The sequence below is a fragment of the Mesoplodon bidens genome, assembly GCF_964165515.1.
Source record: "Mesoplodon bidens genome assembly, chromosome: 15".
Classification (NCBI taxonomy): domain Eukaryota; kingdom Metazoa; phylum Chordata; class Mammalia; order Artiodactyla; family Ziphiidae; genus Mesoplodon; species Mesoplodon bidens.
In genome coordinates, this window is record NC_138171.1 from 4,084,765 (window position 1) to 4,105,660 (window position 20,896).

The following is a 20,896-nucleotide window of genomic DNA, read 5'->3' on the forward strand; positions in this document are numbered from 1 at the left end:
AGAAGAGAGGATTCAGAACTAAGCAATCAATCAATCCATTGATTTCAGTGAACACAGAGTGAGGGATGCCCAACCTGGGTGGGCAGAGCCTGGTCTGAGGAAGTGATGCTCTTCCTGAAACTGAAGTCTCAGTGGGATTAATGAGACAAGTCAAGGAGGCAGAGGGAACTGTCTAGGCAAAGGCCATGAGGTGGGAGCAGCACAGAGCTCTGAAGTCCCCAAGAAGAGGCAGAGTGAGGGGCCAGGGTGTGAGCTAGGCTGGAGGAGGGGGTGTGGACCCAGTCCATGCAGTGTCTTGTGGTCCTTGTCATGAGCACGGTGAAAGACAAGTGCTGAAGACAGAAGTGGGTCTCCAGAGGATTCTTGCGGCTGGTGACACAGAAGGGACCCCAGGTGAGGGAGGGACAAAAGGGCACATGCTTTGGGTCCCACAGGCCTTCTGGTACCAGCTGCAGGCTGGGGACCCCTCTCTGGAACTGTGATTCCTCATCTTAGAAAGAGCATGGTCACTCCTGCCCGGCCGTTCCCAGGGGTCACGTGGCAAGAGCTGGACCAGTGCTAGCGGTGCTCTCGGAGACCCCTCGTATGTCGGAGACCCCTGCAGAGCTGACAACCCAAGGACCTGGGACCCCACCAGGTCGCCACCATGGGTTCAGGGATCTTTGTCAGGCAGAAGCCTGGGGCGTTGCAGGTGCCCAAGAAGCGGGTCTCCGTTGACCAAATCAATGACTGCGCACAGGGGCATCGACGCATCGCTGCTCCAAAAGTGGGGGGCTCAGCATCCTCAGGACCCACATCAGCTCCTGCCCTCCAGACCTGAGGTTGCTCCTGAGGCTCCAGGGACCCTTCCTTACCCGTCACAGAACAGAATTAAACCAGCAAACGCAAACGCTTAAAAAGAACTGCTCCAGCCGCAGTCTCTGTCCAAGCTATTAGGGAAACAATGGAAGAGGGTCCAGAGGGCATCCCCCAGGGTGGGGACTGGAGGCCAAAGGAGAGGGAGGGGTGAAGACAAAGCAGGTCCCACGGAGCCCACGGTGAGGAGGGGAGCCCCGCCCTCTGCTGGTCACAGAAGGAACTGCGCCCAACAACGGCCTGTGGGAACTTCCGCTGACCTGAGGGCTGACCTAGCCTTGAACTTGGCTTCTTTTGCCCTTTGACCTTGCTGGGGTTTCCATCACCATCCTTGCCCATGAGGTTACCCAGGGTGGTGCTCAACGCAATACCAGATGTGGCTCTTTTCTAAACACGCCCAACTCTTCTAAAACAAAAGCCTCCATGTCACCAACCATGGTCCCCACCCTGAAAGGCATCGGCAGCCAGAGCTGGCCTGAGAAACGGCCGTGGGTGTCCCCAGGCTTAGCCCTCCTCAGAGTGTCTTCCGTGCTCAGGCTATCTAGAGCCGGAGTCTAAGACCCGGGCACGAGAGGCGGTTCCATCACTTCCTGTGTCCCCTCTAAGCCCACGTGAGTGGGGGAAGGGCCTCCCTCGTAGGGTGCTGGCATTTGGTCCCAGCACTCGGGACACAGAAAGTCCTCTGGTGCAAGACGCTGGCCTTCTGATGTCTTACGTGCCCCGAGCACGTGCCCCGAGCACATCCAGGCCGCCGGGAGGGCCCCATAGGATGGCAGGGATGGAGGCAGAAGAATATGAAGCAAGAAGCCGAACCAGGGGAGGGATGGGGGCGCCCTCTGCAGGAAGGACAGAAAACAGCCCCAGGCAGCTCCTGCTTCTGTGTGTCAGGGGTGCGTTGGAGCACCAAGCCGAAAGCCTCAGGGGACCTCCCAGCCTGGGTACATCCTATACACCTCCCTTGTTGGAGGATGCGTGTGCCCTGTTTCTAGCTAATGAAGGGAGTGGGCTGGCTTCCTCTGTGGGAAACACCGCTGATGGACGGACGGAGAGACACACAGAAAAGGCAGCTGTCACCATCACCCTGGCAGGTGCTGATGGCAGCGTGCCTGCCTCCTGTCCGAGTGTCCTGCGGGGTCTGGAGCTCCAGCAGCCACGCTGTGACCCTGGAGTGACACACGTGAGGATGGGATGCCAACAACTGTGGAGAAAGGGATTCTGAAAGACGTGGATGATTAGAATGTTAATAATAAATAAAAGGGCAAACTGGCAATGCTCTTCAGCAGTTATGCTCACTGCCCCGATGGTCCAGCCACTTGACTCTGACTTTCTTTTTTTTTTTTTTTTTTGTGGTACGCGGGCCTCTCCCGTTGCGGAGCACAGGCTCCGGACGCGCAGGCTCAGCGGCCATGGCTCACGGGCCCAGCCGCTCCGCGGCATGTGGGATCCTCCCGGACCGGGGCACGAACCCGTGTCCCCTGCATCGGCAGGCGGACTCCCAACCCCTGCGCCACCAGGGAAGCCCTTGACTCTGACTTTTAAAAGAAGATAATTTGTGTTTAAATAATGGTCGTTGTCACCCAGACACTTTCTCTTTCCTCCAACTCAACGTGTGCACTGTAGTAGGTTTACTGGATTTATATTCTAAAGGGGCTTGTCTCCTTTCCCTTGGGAGGCCCCATCGCTGGGTTTACTGCCTCGCCACACCCAGGTTTACGTCTCTAACAACCCACCGCAGGGACGGAAGACAAAGTCTTTTACCGTGTCACAGTTCAAACATGGCATCGAGCCCGATCCATAAATTACAGAGAATTCGTAGCACCAGGTTTATAGTACTTTAAACTTTTAAAAATACTTCCTAAGTTCCTTGGCTGGAGCGATAATTCCAAGAATCCACTTGTGCAAACCTATAAATAATGATGGCTGTGTCCGTATTTTCATAGACGCTGTGATCGCTTTCAGAGCCTACATTTCACTAACCTGCTGTGCAGTTTAAAGCTGGTGGCTCCACGGGGATTTCATGGGGGGAGGGGCAGTTATTTAGGCAGTTAGATCCTGGTGCGTTCACCAGTCCCCATTCTGGAATATTAACAATAGTGCCAGTGACTTCCACGGCAGACGGGGGAACAGCATTCATTTCTGTGTTTAGTGGAGGCTACATCAGCCCATCAACCTGGGGTGCAGCAGAGATCACTCCTGGCACGTCATGTGGCAGTTTTGGGGGGCCTCTGACCCTCATGGTTCATTCTTTTCAAGGGGTACCATGGTGTAAAAGGGAACCCCAGGATTTTAGGGGAATGGGCCCTGGGGGTCTGTTGGCAGGAGGGAGTGGAGGGGCAGAAATCTAGAGTGGGGTTGGTTCTAGCTCTGACCAGAACCTGCAACACACAGCAAAGACGGGGGGCTGGCCCTGCATTCGGAAAGGCATGGGTCTAAAGACCACATGGAGCCACCAGCCTTGATCCAAGAGATGTGTCCTAAAGAACATGAGGCCCCTGTTTGGGGTTTCATTGATTGATTCACTTATTCACAGTATGTGCCAGGCACTGCAGGGGGTGGGGAAGGGGAGAGGAGGGCTCCCTCCCAACAACAGCACGTGCAAAGGCCCTGGGGTGGGAGCACTGGGCAGTTTGAAGGGCTGAGCAGGGGCTGGGTAGCTGGAGTGCTGGGGGCGGGGTGGCATGCGGTGAGAGTGGGGGACAGGCCCCAGGACTCAAAGGGCCTCATGACCCATGGGGCAGAGAACAGATTTTATCTTGGGAGGAATGAAAAACCCAGGAGGGTCTCCAGCCAGGAAAGAAAGAGAACGGATTTCCCTTCTCTTGGAAGGTTATGGGGCCACTGGAGGGAGGCAAAAGGGGCTGGGGAGATGAGGGGGGTGGACAGGGGCTGCTGCATTCAGACAGGGAGAGACACAGGCAGCCTAGAATGCAGGGTAGTGGGCAGAGCCCAGATACATTGTAACTATGTATGTTTCCCCCCACTCCTGATGCAAAGGTACCATGCCACTGAACTGCAATAAAAAAAAAATTCCTACACACGATTACTGTTACAATTCAGATAGTTACCAGCTGATTTACGTGCTCTATAATTCGGGGATTATGTGCTCTATAATTCGGGGATTACGTGCTCTATAATTCGGGGAGGGGGTTGTTTTAACAGCAGGATTCCTCGAAGCTAGACCCCACTGCTCTCCCCCAAAACTCATGCAGCTGATTTAACTGGATCTCACCACAGTGGTGTCACCCTGTCCGCATCTAGTAGCTCACTATGGGCCGGTCCCCGGGCTAATCCACTTACCCACAGTGTGAACGGCAGAATTCTAATCTCCCCGGATTCCCAGCCCCGGGTTACTCAATCAAACTTGACCCTAGGCACTGCCGTGAAGGCTTTTGCGGACGGAACCAGGGTTATAATCAGCTGACCCGAAGACAGGGAGATTATCCGAGATGATCCAGACGGGGCTGTGTAATCACAGGAGCCCTCAAAGCAGAGGGAAGACAGAAGAGCAAGAGGGGCGCAAAAGGCGGACCAGGCATTCGAGAAGGATGCGGCCCACCACTGCGGGCCCTGAAGGGGCCAGAAGCCAGGGAACACAGTGGCCTCTGGAAGCAGAGAAGGACCCCCCAACAGCCCGCAGGGAAACAGGGACCCCAGTCCTGCAACCTGTGAGCAGGACTCGGCTTCCCTCTCAGAACGCCAGGACCTGCCCGTACCTCGACTCTGGCCCGTGGGCCCCAGAGCAGGGCACCACTGAGCCCACCACACCTCTAACCCACAAGGGGCGTGTGACGATAGACACATGTCACTTAGCCCGCCAAGTTCGTGGTCCTCCGTTTCAGCAGCCACAGAAAAGGAACACACGCATCTTCCCATTCATCCTCCCGGGTGACCAAGGACGCCAGTCCTGGTGTTATCCTCCACCCACAGGAGGCCCAGGCTCGGGGAGGGGGCGGTCATGCAGGTCTGCCGGACTGCAAGGGTCCTTCTCCCAACCCTGCACGACCCTGGGTGACCCCGCATAGACCACCTGGGAAGAGGGATGTGCGCACATCCAAGGTCAACCCAAGATTCAAACGAAGGGCACAAACCACACAGGAGGACAGGCGGAGACGACCACCCAGGTGTCCCACCTGCGGGGCACAAAGCCACGTGCAGGGCAGGGCTCTCTCCTGCCACCAGACCCCTTGTTTCCAAGTCAGGCACCTCCAAGGTGCAGCCTGAGTTGGGGCATTCACTAAGGACCCCTGTATGAGGTACCAAGAACTAGCACTGTCTTCCAGAACAAAAGGTAGAGAACATAAATTCTGAGGCAGGAACAAGCAAAGGGCTAAGAATCCAAAGTCTGCCAAAGTCGATTGCCCAGGTTCAGGTGCAGCTCCGGCAGCTGTGTGGCCTTGGGCAAGTTACTCCATCTCTTTGAGCCTCGGTTTTCCTCATCTGACAAATGGGGTCACACCTCCTATACAGACATGCAGGCAAAGGGGCAGAGCTGAGGACAGGGCTCGGCCCGGCATCTGGCCCCGGCTCATGTGATATCACTGTCCCCCCAGAGGAGATTTCATCATGGCTTCTCCCACCGTGGTGACTCCCATACAAAGCCGGTGCAAATGATCATTACAAAACATCCGTCACTTTCATCATAATTCTCCAAGTTAGAAATCACTCTGCTCTACAAATGAAAGGCATCCCTCCTCTTACTTTTTATCCTCCCAATATTTAACGAAGAGGTAAAAACTTGGAGCTAATTTACCATGATTTTTGGGTGTGGCTTATAGGAAAAAGCGCAGACAGCAAAGCCGTTAAAATAAAAATAGAAACAGAAATTTGCAGCAGTCTCTCGGTGCTGGCATCCCGTTATCTGAGGGCGTGTGAATTACAGGAGTTAAAAGAGATTTAGTCACAGACGAAAGATAACATTCCTTTCCACACAGCTGTTCTGGACACTATTAAGTGGAGAGAAACAGTCCTTCACTTGTATCAGAAACCTCATCTAGGGCAGGGTCTATTTCTGGTCCTTACCCTGTGGGTCAGTGGCAGTGACCCCACCATCCAAATATACGATGCACACAATGCAGGCAGCAGGATGCCTGCCTGACTTCCGGGAGACCTGCTGGTGGCAGAATCGGACCGGACAGACTGGGAAACAGATAAGGCAGACGCTTTGATTAAGACTCGGATGGAGGTGCCTGCCAAGGGCACCTGTCAGTACCTGTACAAAGTACGTGGGGTCAGTATTGGAGAATGGGGCCCAGGTAGGCCTCCATACACCTGTTTCAAGTTTGCTGTAGGAAGGGTGTGTAAATAATTCGAAACGGTCTAAAAATACATGCTTTCAGAAGAACAGGGTAGCCTCTCAAATAGAGATGCTTTGGAGAGACTGTGTGCTGCTTCTCGCAATTCTGGAGGGAAAGTGCTGCTGAATTGGGGGCTTTTTCTGCTAAATGGGTCTCCTCTGCAGAGAAGCCAGAGGCTCAGTGTTAGAACAGATGCTGTCCGAAGGAAGAAACTTCTGGAGCCCAAGGATGGCTCTCTCCGTGGGCTGAGAAAAGGCAGAATTTCCCAGCCCCACCTGTGGTTCGTGCTCTCGGTAAGGCCACCTGCCATGTGCCAGGCACAGGTGTGCACACAGCAGTGAGCAGGTCGCCGCAGGCCTGGGTCGATACTGGCTGGGAAAGATGGAGCACTAACAAGAGAATGAACAGACGGCCATGGTGCTGGGGTCTCCAGGACCCCCCTCAGGTTTGGGGACTCACTAGAGGGGCTCCCTGAACTCAGGTCCACTCGTATTCATGGCCGTGATTCACTACAGAGAGGACGTGGAGCACAGTCAGCAAAGGGACAAGGCGAGTGGGTGACTCCTGGGTAAACCAGGCACAAGCTTCCAGAACCTTCTCCCTGTGGAGTCACGGGACACACTTAATTCCTCCAACAAGGAGTTGGTACCACACGTGTGACAGGTGGTCGCCCCGGGAAGCTCATTGGAGACTCAGCGCCCAGCGTTTTTCTTGGGGGGCTGGTCCCGTGGGCACCCTCTGCCCGCAGGGAGCAGGAAGGCAGACCCCAGAAGGAAAACCCCAGAAGGAAAGCAGGGCTCCAGCGTGCACCCAACTCTCCGTGCAAACAGCGCAGGGAGCCACTCTCCCAGCCTGAGACGGAGGGGCCCTTCCCAAGTCCACGTTCTCAGAGGCCAGCGGAAGGCCGACCCCTCAAGGAGGCCTTTCTAGGGAGAGCAGACAGGCTGCTGGGTCGACTCTTTCGTGCAGGCTCAGCGGTGAGGGCCACACGGGAACCGGGAAGGGGGCTGTGTCGGGGTCATTCAGATGGTGTGGCCGGTGGTATTTTCCAAATACGGCCAGGATACGACCCCACCTCACATCTCACCACATGGGTCTGCATGGCCCCCATTAAGAGATGGGTGTCTAGTGTCACCTCACACCAGAATGGCCATCATTTAAAAATCTACAAACAATAAATGCTGGAGAGGGTGTGGAGAAAAGGGAACCCCCCTACACTGTTGGTGGGAATGTAAATTGATACAGCCACTATGGAGAACAGTATGGAAGCTCCTTAAAAACCTAAAAATAGAGTTAGCATATGATCCAGCAATCCCACTCCTGGGTATATATCTGGAAAAAAACATAATTCGAAAAGATACACGCACCCCAATGTTCACTGCAGCACTACTGACAATAGCCAGGACATGGAAGCAACCTAAATGTCCACCAACAGAGGAATGGATAAAGAAGATGTGGCACATATATACAATGGGATATTACTCAGCCATAAAAAGAATGAAATAATGCCATTTGCAGTGACATGGCTGGACCTAGAGATTGTCATACTGTGTGAAGTAAGTCAGACAAAGAGAGAAAGACAAATATCATCTGATATTGCTTATATGTGGAATCTTAAAAAATGGTACAAATGAACTTATTTACAAAACAGAAATAGAGTTACAGATGTAGAAAACAAGTTTATGGTTACCAAGGGGGAAGATAGGGGAGGGATAATTTGGGAGATTGGGAAGATTTATACTACATATAAAACAGATAATCAACAAGGACCTCCCATACAGCCTAAGGAACTCTGCTCAGTACTTTGTAATGAACTATATGGGAAAAGAATCTTAAAAAGAGTGGATATATGTATATGTATAACTGATTCACTTCGTTGTACAGCAGAAACTAATACAACGTTGTAAATGAACTATACTCTAATAAAGATTTAAAAGAAAAATTGTTAAATAAAAATTTTTAAAGAGAGATGGGTGTCTGCTTCCCTACCCCCAATCTGGGTGGGCTGATTCTACGGCAGAAGTGATGAGGTGTGACTTCCAAGGCCAGATCACAAAAGGTGTCAGAACTGGAGGCTGTGTCTCTTGGAAGCTCCCTCTTGGGATCCAAGTTCCCATGCAAAGGTCTCGTGGAGCAGACCTGAGGCTCAGTCCACAGCCCCGCTGAGCTCCCCGCAGACAGACAGTGGCACTAACCTCACAGGGGGTCTGGACTGAATTGAGTCCCCTCAAAATTCATGACCTTAGGGCTTCCCTGGTGGCGCAGTGGTTGAGAGTCCACCTGCTGATGCAGGGGACATGGGTTCGTGCCCCGGTCCGGGAGGATCCCACATGCCGCGGAGCGGCTGGGCCCGTGAGCCATGGCCGCTGAGCCTGCGCGTCCGGAGCCTGTGCTCCGCAACGGGAGAGGCCACGACAGTGAGAGGCCCGTGTACCGCAAAAAAAAAAAAAAAAAAAAAAATTCATGAACTTAAGCCCCTCACTCCCCTAACCCCCAAATGTGATGCTGTTTGGAGACAGGGCCTTTAAAGAGGTGATTATGGTTAAATGAGGTTGCTGGGGAGGCCCCAAGCCAGCCTGACTCGCGTCCCTAGAAGAAGAGGAAACCTGGACACGGAGAGACAGCGGGGCACACACAGAGGACACGGGCCTCGGGAGGGCACAGCTGTCGGCAGGCCAAGGACAGAGGCCTCGGACGGAACCTTGATTCTGGACTTCCAGCCTCCGAACTGTGAGAAATTTAATTTCTGTGGTAGTTTGTTATGGTAACCTTACCAGACTAATACACCAGCTGTATTAGTCAGGGGTCTCCAGAGAAACAGAACCAGTAGGAGATGTACAGACATACAGACAGACACTGATTATGAGGGACTGGCGCATGGTTATGGATGCAGAGAAGCCCCATAGTTTGCCAGGAACAAGCCGCAGACCCAGGAAAACCAGTGGTACAGGCCCAGTCCAAACCTGAAGGCCTGAGAACCAGGATGCTGGTGTCCAAGGGCAGGAAAAAGAAGAGGGACGGCTCAGCTCTGAGCACCCAGGACTCCTGGATTCCATCCCGGGAAAGACCTCATGAAGATTCACATACTCGCACCCAGTCACTGGTGGAACTAGTCACCTTTCCAGAAAATATTACAATTATGCAAAATCAACATCCTCCCAGGCAACCAAGGTCACCAGTCTCCAAAGGGCACCAGGCACCCCACCTTGTCCTCCCTCCCCCCACAACTGCGGAGGACACGGTGCAGACCCCAAGTCACCGGGACACGGCTCCTCTCGTCACCACCGTCCCAGGTGGCTCCCCAGTCCGGCTGGGAGGAGTCTGATGCAAGGGGTGTGAGCTGCTGTAGTGGTGTTTTTCCTTAAAATAAACTGCAGCTGAGTTTTGGAAGAAACCCCAAAGGCAGCAGGTTGCCTTAATGAAGCTCAAACAGAGGAGGAGGGGTCGGGGGACTCAGTGCCCTGGTTTTATTAAGTCACGAGGACGCAGGTCTCCACGGGCACAGGGGGAGGGCTCCTTCTGGGGGGATGGGGGAGGGAGAAGCGGCAGGGCCATGAGGAGGAACCCCTGGAATTCTCCAAACAGCTGACTCCTGTGGGCCGCTGCTTCCTGGTAAAAGGGGTTTCTCAAATGCAAAATGAAACGTTGATTGTTACCAATAAAACCATATATTTTCAAATCAGAAATGAAACTCTTGCCCAAAACCTGCTTCAATGTTAGGTTCGGGAGACATGGTCTGCCCCGTTGTCACGTGCCTGCCCCCCAGGCCACCTTTCCTCCTCTGCCCATATGCACGGCTGGACGTTTCCACCAGAACCGATGGTTCTCTGAGTGAAACATTTGACTCCTGGATCCCTGATTAAAAATCTGTATTCAGGAGAGATAAATTAGGAGCTTGGGATTAACATATACACACTATTATACAGAAAACAGATAAACGACAAGGACCCTGTGTAGAGCACAGGGAGCTATATTCAATATCTTGTAATAACCTATAATGGAAAAGAATCTGAAATACATATATACATGTATAATTGAATCACTCTGCTGTACACCTGAAACCAATACAACATTGTAAATCAACTATACTTCACTTTTTTAAAAAATCCGTATTTTACCTCATACTATCCACAGAAGTAAATTACAGTGGATTAGAAACATAAATGTAAAGAAAAAAGCTGTACACTCATTAAAAGGAAACATGGGTGAAGATGTTTATGACCAACTGTCCTGGTTTGCTTGGGACTCAGGGGTTCTCAGGACACAGGACTTTCAGTGCTAAAACCAGGACCATCCTGGGCAAACTGGGGCAAGGTGTTTGCTCTAAATGTGAGGCAGAAAGGGATTTTTTAAAGAAGACATTTAAGGCAAAGACATAAAGAAAAAGCTTGATGGGGGCTTCCCCGTTGGTGCAGTGGTTAAGAATCCGCCTGCCAACGCAAGGGACACGGTTTCGAGCCCTGGTCCGGGAAGATCCCATGTGCTGCGGAGCAACGAAGCCTGTGCGCCACAACTACTGAGCCTGCGCTCTAGAGCCCCTAAGCCACAACTGCTGAGCCCACGCACCACAACTACTGAAGCCCGCGCGCCTAGAGCCCGTGCTCCACAGCAAGAGAAGCCACCGCAATGAGAAGCCCGTGCACTGCAACGAAGAGTAGCCCCCGCTCGCCGCAACTAGAGAAAGCCCGCGTGCAGCAACAAGGACCCAACACAGCCAAAAGCGAATAAATAAATAAATTTATTTAAAAAAAAGAAAAAAAGCTTGATAAACTTCACTCTTCAAAACTGAAAACGTGGGGATGGAATGTACGGCTTGGTGACAATAGTTAATGGAAGTGTACTGTACATTTTAAAGTTGCTAAGAGAGTAGACGGCAAAAGTTCTCATCACACTCACACTCACACACACACGTAACTCTTTGTGGCAATGAACGTTAACTAGACTTACTGTGGTGATCATTTCGCGATACATACAAACAGCGAATCATTGCATAATATACCTAAACTCATATCATGCTCTATGTCAACCATATCTTAAGAAAGACAAACTTAAAAACTTCTACTCAACCAAAGACACGATAAACAAAATTAAAAGCCAAGCCACAGGGAGATCTAAAATCTCTGTAGCAAATAGAGGATTAGAACCCAGAACACACAAATAGCTCTTACACACCAATTGCAAAAAGAAACTAACAACCCCACAGCAAAGAAGCAACTCACAGAAAGTGAAATCCAAAGGGCCAATTAGCATGAGAAAAACCTTCTCCAGCAATCACCGGAATACAACTTAAACCAAGAAGTCCCACTCTTCTTCTGTGGGACTGACAACCTTCAAGAAACTGACCTAGAGAAGCTAGCTCCTCAGACACTGCCCTTGGGGATGACAGAGCCAGTGTGGGAAACAATTTCGCTAAAACCAAGTAAAATTTACAACAGGCTCTTTCTATGCCCCAGAACTTCCACGTCTTAGAACGCGCCCTGTAGAGAAACACTTGCACAAATGCACCGAGAGGACGTTCACAGGGGCACCGCCGGGAACAGAGGCTCTGAGGACGCCCTCCACGGCCAGCAGCCACAGAAAGTCTCAAACGGTGGAATATTCTAAAGCAATTAGGAAGAATCCACGAACCCAGATAAATCTCCCAGACATGCTGTTGAATAAAAACAGTAAGTTTCCCAACAAGACAGCTGTATTCAAACGCCACCTCTTTAAAAACACTTACAGGAAACCATCCTGTACATATTCTACCGAGACCCACACGCACGTGTCAAGACAGTCTGGTGGGAAAAACACTCGTGGTAACAGGGGTTCCCTCCAGGGAGGGGCAGGGAAGGAGCGGTTTTCCAAGGAGATCCTGTAATGTTTTCACTTCTCACTTGGAGAAGCTGTTCATGAAATACTAATGTAATTATATATATATATATATATATATATATATTTTTTTTTTTTATTCCTCCAAAGAAACCTATTGCCTGCATGGGAGAACATCTCATGCATTCATCTGACAAATATTTACCGAGTGCCAACTACAGGCCAGACCCGTTCTAAAGCCTGAGGACCACTCATTTCCCTTCAAGCAAAAATGGAGTGATCAGCCAATTCATCTTGGCCAAGTTCATCAGCCAGCTTTAAGATGATGGGGCACAGGTTTGGGTGGATGAGGGGTAAGTGGCGGGAAAATGCCCTGGGTACCTGGGCAGGTGACAGGAGGGAAGGGAAGGTCTCGGCTGGATGGCAAACCCTCGCAGGACCTTCTACTGCTGCCTGGAGGTCGCAATCCCTGCCTTTGCCTTCAAACACAAACCTGTCACGGAAAGAAGGCTGAGGCCAGAGGAGGATTCCAGATCCACAGTGGGTTCTGCAGGTCAGGTGTGCACAGGTATGGGGTTCCCGTGCTGCTGGGGCAGCTGGAAATGTGCTGGGGTTTGCAATGCCCAGTACCCACTCTCCTGCTGCTGCCGTCACACTGATTTTCTCCGGGGGTCGGGGGGGGAGGTCCTCAGGCCTGGCTACGGAGGTGATGCAGGCTCCATCTCTGGCTGGGCAGCCTGTGGACTGGCCCGTGAGCTAGGACTCAGCCATGCAGCACCCCCCATTCCCAAGGGCGGGTGGTGGGACCCCGCCCGAGCCCTGGACAGCCAAAAGGATCCTAGCTGGAGCTACTGAGACTGCCCAGCTTTGGATTTACCGTTTCCTAAATTGTTGGTCACTTGCTACCAGAAACGTCTGCTAAATACACCTGGTTGTCATTATGATTTCCAAAGAATTGGGCAGCTCAGCCCCAAGCTGGGTCTTCAGAGCTGCTGCCTTTGGGAGCCTGGCGCAGCCCTAACTCTGAGCCCTGGGCTGGGCCAGGGAGACCAGCATTCCATTTCCAGTGGCCTCGGGCAGCCGCTAAAGCCACAACTTGTAACGAGCATGGGCTCGAACATGTCATGCTCTCATCCATCATTCCTTTCCCTTCAAAAAAATTAAAAACAAACAAACAACAACAAAAAAACCCACAACGCATTTGGTGCAGAAATATCCCAGTACAAGTCAGTGTTTCCAAATCCAACTTCGAAGTCTGGAAGAATAAGCAGCTCATTTGTTCCTAAATTAAGCAGCACTGGACACAGAAACAGCCCATCAGCCCTTTAAGGTTGGGAGTTAGGATCTGCCCAAAGCAAGCTCCGGGAAGCAGCCACACAAATCAAGGGAGCAGCGCTTCAGGTGGCAGCCAGACAGATCCCCTTCCGGTTCCGGACGCTGGGAAGCCAGGGGACCCCTCCGCAGCCCAGCCATCAGAACACCCAGAGCGGCGGGCACATAGCCTCGCTTTACCCTGGGTCCCCGGACCCTTAAACCAAAATTTGGTATTTGGACGGGGTCTTATCTGACCCAACACTGAAATGCAACGCTGAAACCCAGAGACTCAGCCCGGCGCCGGGGAATCTCGGATGCGAGGCTCCAGGCCGCCCGCCCACCCGCCCAAAGCTTCAGACTCAGACAGACAACGGCCAATCTGGCACATCCTCGAAGCTGTCAGCAGGCCTCTCCAAGCGAACATGGCCTCCTCTCTCCAACCTTCCCCGCCACCAGTCTCCCGCCTCCTCCAGCGAGCCTTCCGCAAGTCCACAGAAGGAGCTCCCACCCCAGGCTTAGACACAAAACCTAAGCAGCCAGCATCCCGGATTTCAGGCCCCTAGGGCTTCAGCAGGGCCTGTGAGCTCCACCACCTAAGGGTCCCGGGGCTGCCCACTGTCCCCACCCCCTGCCCTTCCAGCAGCAGGTGGCCCTCTCCCCACCGGAAGCCTGCTGCCACAGGACGGCCCCTCATGCGATTCCTGAGCCTGAAGTTGGCCAATGGCCTCATACGACACACGTGAAACCCCCCTAGCTCAATGGCCTCATACGACACACGTGAAACCCCCCTAGCTCAATGGCCTCATACGACACACGTGAAACCCCCCTAGCTCAATGGCCTCATACGACACACGTGAAACCCCCCTAGCTCAATGGCCTCATACTACACACGTGAAACCCCCCTAGCTCAATGGCCTCATACGACACACGTGAAACCCCCCTAGCTCAATGGCCTCATATGACACACGTGAAACCCCCCTAGCTCAATGGCCTCATACGACACACGTGAAACCCCCCTAGCTCAATGGCCTCATACGACACACGTGAAACCCCCCTTGCTCAATGGCCTCATACGACACACGTGAAACCCCCTAGCTCAATGGCCTCATACGACACATGTGAAACCCCCCTAGCTCAATGGCCTCATACGACACACGTGAAACCCCCCTAGCTCAATGGCCTCATACGACACACGTGAAACCCCCATAGCTCATCACAGGATCCAGGGTCTGCTGGCCCACCTGGCCAGGCATGGCTCATCTCCCCTCGCCCAGGGTCTCCAGCCTCATGACCCTCTTCTGTTCTCCAGTGCCACCAAGTCCCATGCAGGGCCTCTGCCACTGCTTTTCCTCATGCTGGGAATGCTCTCGCTCCCTATCCTCACATGGCTCCCTGCTTCTCCCCATTCAAGTCTGCAGCCAAACATCCCTCTTGGAAGACTCTCCCCTGGCCACCCCAGCTAAAGCAGCTCCCATCCTCAGTCACGGCCTCTCTGTCCTTACCTTCTTCCACCACTGCTCTGCACAGAGGTTATCTTCTAGTTTCACTTTATTTGCCCCTACACCCATTGTCTTTCTCCCCCCACCAGAATCAAAGCTCCCTGAGGGCAGGAAGCTGACCCCGTTGCTCTGCAGCATTCCCAGCATGTAGGTCAGTGCCTGAGCCATTTTCAGTGATTAATACAAACACTTGCTGACCCGCTAAACAGTCGGCTTTCTCCTTGGCGAAAGTGGGTTAGCAGTGGCTGAGCCCTGCATCCTTCAAGGCCCATACGGAAGCCACAGAACTATTTTAAAAATGCCCAACAATTGAAATGAGCATGTGGGGCAGGAATTACATCATGTCCACAGGCAGATCATACACTTGTGACGGCTCCGAATACACTGCCAAGAGGCTGAAGGTCACAATTTGAAATGTCCTTTCTCAAAATCTAACCCCAAATATGCCTTCCTATAAACTCAGTACCCAAGTAAAGCTTGGGGGGATGCTTTCAGGGGAGGAAGCTGGTGCTCATGTGCACCCACTGTGTACAGGCATGGGGTGAGGGCGCCTCTGCCCCCACTAGAGGGTGAGTGCCAGGGTGGGGGCCACCTCCCTCTCGTCTGCTGCACCCCCAGGGCTCTGCACAAGGCCTCACGCTTACAGGTGCTTGATATTCATGATGAGTGGATTCACCAACAGAAGGGCCACCCATCATCTAGGCTGGGGCTCCCCTCACCACACAGAGGTGCCCCAAAGCTTCTCCGCGGGCTTCTCATCTTCAGGGCCCTGCAGAGGGCCTGGCACACAACAGGCTCTCAAATGACGCCTGCTGGTCCCAACAACCCCAGAGTCCCCTCCTTCTCGACCCAGTGACTCGGTGGATCTCAGAGTTTCCCAACCTCCGCACTGCTGGCCTGGACCTGCGCGTTATTTTTCTTTCTTTTTCTGGGGGGTGGGGGTTGCGGGGGAAGCTTTCTGGGCATCATAGGATGTTCAGCAGCCTCCCTGGCTTCTCCCCACTGGATGCCAGTAGAACTGGGAGGAGGAGTTGTAACAAACAGAACCAGAGCGGGAAACACCCCTGGTGAGAACCACTGATGTCTCTAAACCAGTTTCCAGACAAGCTGGATCCCAGAATCACCTGGGGCACTGGTTAAAAAGACAGACTCCAGGAGATTCTAAGGTGCAGCCCTGGGGTGGGATCCCCCAGGGATTCCAACCAAGGGGCCACTGGGGTAAACACTGGCCTAACTCTCCTTGGGCCGCACCAGTGTTCAGTCTGGTTGCCAACTGTACCAACAGCCAGCAAATCCAGGCAAAGCTCTCTGGCCTCCACAAGGGGAGACCTAAGCCCCCGCCCACTCCCAGGTCCTCTCCCCTGGACCAGGTGGAGCCCTGCCATTTTCCAGCTTCCTCAGTCCCTCTCCTGAGATCCTGTCCCTTTAACTGTAGCTGGACCCACTCCAGGAGCAGGTGTCTATCTGCAGGGGCCCTGGCAGCTCCCGCCCTGCACAGGTGGAGGGAGGCCCACTGTCCTTCCTGAGGGGACAAGGAACCAGGAACACGTGTGGAACTCTCACTGGGTAGCAAGCACTGCTCACGTGATCCCAGCTACTGCCCCAAGACTTAAGTAGTGGATCGCACCCCATCTTACAGATGCGAAAACCGAGGCACAGCGAAGTCAAGTGCCACGCGCACAGGCTCACGCAGCTAGTACAGGAGGGTTCCAATCCCGGGACCGCCGACGCCAAGGCCAGCGCTCCGGACCACTGTGCGCACTGACTGCCCTTGTTTGGGGACAGAGTGGCCCGCCTCGGCTGCGGGGACAGCCCGAGCCAGCAGGCGCCCACCTCCGTGCTGGGGGCGCAGCGGATATCCCAGCCACCCCGCAGCGGCCCAGGGCAGGGCGCGTGCTCCCGGCCAGCCGCCCCCCAGCCCCGCGCCCGCCCCCCGCGCCGCGCGCTTACCTTGCGCCGGGCCTCGCGCGGTGGCGGCGGCGTCCCGGATCCCGAAGGCGCGGAGCAGCGAGAGCATGGGCGCCGGCCAGCGGGTGCGCCCCCCGCCCCGGCCGCGCATCCCGCCGGAGGGCCTCTCGGGGCTGCGTCGGCGGGGCCGCCCAGCGCCGCGCAAAACCCAGAACTGCGGGAAGCGCCGGCGGGGAGGGGCGGGGCGGGGGCGGGGCCGCCACGCGAGGCCGGCCCCTCCGCCGGGAGGGGGCGCCGAGGGGCGCCGCCGTGACCTTGATCTCCGGGACCCAGCGGGCTCCGCAGCCCGGGATGCGGAACCTCAGAGCCAGGACGCCTTGGAAACGTTAAAGGAAGAGTTGGGCGGGAGGTGCAGCCGCCCGCGTAATTACGTTGTAAAGAAGCTGCCCAGTTGAGCAGCTGTGGGACGCTGGGCGAGTCGCTTGACTTCTCTGAGCCCCAGTGTTCTGGTGTGTAAAATGGGCGTGGAGAGGGTGAAAGGAGATGAGAGTGAGAACTGCGCCAGGGCCTGACCCTCCCGATGTGGGAGGCGCCTTGGCCGCCTTTGCTATAACTGCTGTGAAACGCAGGAGTCATTGCTGCGCTTCTCATACACTCGCTTTATATATATGTACATATGTAGTATTTATCTTTTTAATAAAATAAAACATTCCTATTTCGCTTGACGACAACCGTATGTGGACGCTTGCTGCCACCAACCAGCTCAAGAACTGTGTGCCCAGGCGCCTCTCCCAAGGCCCTCTGAGCTCTAGTCCAATCACAACTCTTCCGCCCCCCACAAGCACCCGGGAGCCTTCACTCTTGAGAGGATGAAAAGGCTCTGCTGACCCTGGGGGGTTTGCATTTGAGGCAGCGTCTCTGGCCTGAGATGGCCTCAGGGCCCTCGTCAGCACCAAGGCCATCAGACTGACCGGCTCAGTGTAACAGGCACAGTTCCTGAGAGCCCGAAAGCGACAACACTCGTCACCACCACCCAAATGCAGCTCTGCTCAGGGCCTCAGTGGTCCTCCTGTTCAGGCCCAGCAACTCCATGAGCAGGTGCAATCATACGGTCCATTTTACAGATGCAGGAGGGCAGGCGGCAAAAAGGAAGGACTTATCAATGGCCACATGGATGCTGAGTGCACTGCTGTCACGTGGGTGTAGCTGGGCCCACCCACCTGCATCCTCCCTGGGGCGCACACCTGCTTCCAGCATCTCCGCCGCAGACCTCTCGCTCCGCGTCTTCAGAACTTCGGGATAATGACAACAACAGTTACCAGCTAACAGTAGGTGGCACTGTGCCGTCTATTCATATATTCATTTACCCTTTAGGACAACTCCTTGAGGAGGGTACAATTATTATCCCCATTTTACAGATGAGAAAATACAAGTTCCAGAAGAGCAGGGACTTCGAATGAATTGTGGAGCAATTCATTCATAGGATGAATTGCTCCATCCTATTGCCTCTTCCACCAGCTCTCAGAGGGAGGCACAATGATCATCCCCCATTTTTTAGAGGGGGAAGCCGAGGCTCAGAGAAATGATGTAACTTGCCCTAGGAAGTTGGGATGAGGAAGCATCAGGATTCAAAGCCCAGTCAAGGTCTCAGTGCCTTTGCTCTCTGCCAGGCCCATTGGGCACACCCTGACGAACTCCTACACAGCCTTCAAGACCCAGCTTAAGCACTGCCTCTGCTCCGAAGTCTGTCCTTCAGCCTCCCTGCTTCCCCACCCTATGCACTTGGTTCTCCCATGTCCATGTCCCCAGCCTCGAGTGCACCTTCTGTTGGGCACAAACGGCATCACTGTGCAGTCAGGCACCCACACGTCTGCCCCACCCCCACTGGGCTGGGCTTCTAAGTGACAGGCATTGGCCCTAGTTGCTACCTTCCCAGGCCCACTCAGGTCAATGAACATCTGTTTTGCAGCCTCTGTCTTCCTCTGCTGGTAAAAAAATTTCCATTTGCCTCTGGGAATCTTCCTCCCTGAGGCCGGTGGAGCCAAGTTCCCTCCCTAATGCCAGGGGTGACCCAGTCTGACCAGTCAGCATAGTCCAGCCTCAATTTGGCCTCAATAACCGATTCAGGAAAGTTTGTTTATGGAGGCACACACTTAGGACTTTCACCGGACTGGGAGAGGAGTCCTTTTAATCCACTGGTCCTGATGTGAGTGGTCAGTGCTTCTGGGAGCCATCACATGCTTCAGAATTGAAATAACATGGAAGGGGGAGGATCCCAGAGATGCTGGGGCTGAGCCCCTGGTTCCAGCTATGCCTGAAGGTAGCTGAACGCAGGGTTAGAATTTTCAATCACACTCTCCCTGCTATCTCCTTTCCCCCCTCAGCCTTGGTGTGAAAAGAGATCATTAGAATAGGAGAAAATATTTCCAAGTTATATAGCTAAAAAGGGATTAATATCCAGAACACAGAGATCTCCTAAAATCCAACAACAAAAACAATCAACTCAGTTCAAAAATGGGCAAAGGATTTGAATGATTCAACATTTCTCCAAAGATATACAAATGGCCAGTAAGCACACGGAAAGGTATTCAACGTCACTAATCATTAGGGAAATGTAAACCAAAACTATAATGAGGTATCACTTCACACCCATTAGGACGGCTATCATCAAATAATAATAAAAAACAATATTAAATAACAAAGGTTGGTGAGGATGTGGAGAAATGGAAAGCTCTGTATATTGTTGATGGGAATGTGAAGTGTAAAATGGTACAGCTGCTGTGGAAAACAGTACGGAGGGTCCTCAAAAACTTAAAAAGAGAATTACCATATGACCCAGCAATTACACTTCTGGATATATTTCCCCAAAAATTGAAAGCAGGGTCTCGAAGAGATATCTGTACACCCATGTTCATAGCAGCAATATTTACAATAGCTAAAACATGGAAGAACCCAAGTGTCCATTGATGGATGAATGGATAAGCAAAATGTGGTCCATCCATACAATGGAATATTATCCAGCCTTAAAAAGGGAGGAAATTCTGACACCTGCTGCAACATGGATGAACCTTGAGGCCCTGATGCTAAGTGAAATAAGCACCCCCAGAATACTGTATGATTGCACTTACCTGAGGTCCCTAGCGGAGTCAGATTCATAGAGACAGAAAGTAGAATGGTGGTTGCTGGGGCCTGAGGGTGTGGGGAATGAGGTGGGGGGGTTAGTGTTTAACGGGGACAGAGTTTCCATTGGGGAAGATGAAAGAAAACGTTCTGGAGACGGACGGGGGTGACGGCTGCACAACAGTGCAAATGTGCTTCATACCACCAAACTGTACACTTAGAAATAGATATGATGGTAAGTGTTATGTTGTCTGTTTTACCACATAAAAATAAACCAGAAAAAAGAGAGGGGATGTCATACCTGAGATCAGGTTACAGAAGGACTACGTATGGCATCTCTCCCCGACGGCGGGCAGCTGCCACGCCCTGAGCCGCCCTTTGCAGGGCCCAGGTGTCAGGGACGTGATGGTGGCTTGCCACCCACAGCCGTGAGCCACTGAGTCCGTGAGTCGGTGTGTGGCTGAGCGCCAGGGCGAAGGCCCTTCAGGGGAGCCTCCAGATGAGACGGTACCCCAGGGGCAAGCGGAACTCAGGAAGGACCTTCAGTCAGGGGCATCCAAAGTCCTGACCCACAGGGACGGCAAAAGAATAAGGCTGGCATAAAAAGACAATAATAAAAGGTAAAGTACGATGACAGGTCTCTCTCTCTCTCTGAATATCCTTCTCTCTCCCTCCCTCCCCGTCCTTCCATCCCTCCCTGTCCCCTCATCTCCCTCCCCCTCCCCCTCTCTCGGCTCCTGGGCTCCCCTGCCCATCCACAGGCCATTGCCTTCGATGTCACTCATCTGTCTGCAGGTGACACAACGTCCCACATGACAGGACTGCATGGCCCTCCCGAGTCCCCACGACCAGGAGCGAAGCTGGCAAGCCCCGCCCGAGGCTCGGCAGACACCCCCGACCCAGCCGCTGGGGTCTGGGGTCCCTGGTCTCTTTGGGGGCTGAGCAAGTTCTTTCAGGAGAGAACGTGAGGGGCGAAGAAATGTGATGATAATTCACATTGAAGGAACACTTCCTACTGCCCGGCCCCGTGCTAAACACTTTATCCCACTTAATCTTTACAACAATCCAAGGAAGAAGGGATTATGACTTATCCCC

General features: G+C 53.3%; 1 protein-coding gene across 1 annotated transcript in view; it reads right to left on the reverse strand.

Moving 5' to 3' along the window:
* Positions 1-16,832, reverse strand: part of PHACTR3 (phosphatase and actin regulator 3) — a gene marked incomplete at its 5' end in the record, with an annotated part of 222,487 nt that extends 205,655 nt beyond the window's left edge. Inside the window, one exon of the mRNA XM_081255887.1 lies at positions 16,724-16,832. Within this exon, the coding sequence (XP_081112013.1) occupies positions 16,724-16,832 (109 nt within the window). The remainder of the gene's footprint in view (positions 1-16,723) is intronic.
* Between the last annotated feature and the right edge of the window lie 4,064 nt (positions 16,833-20,896).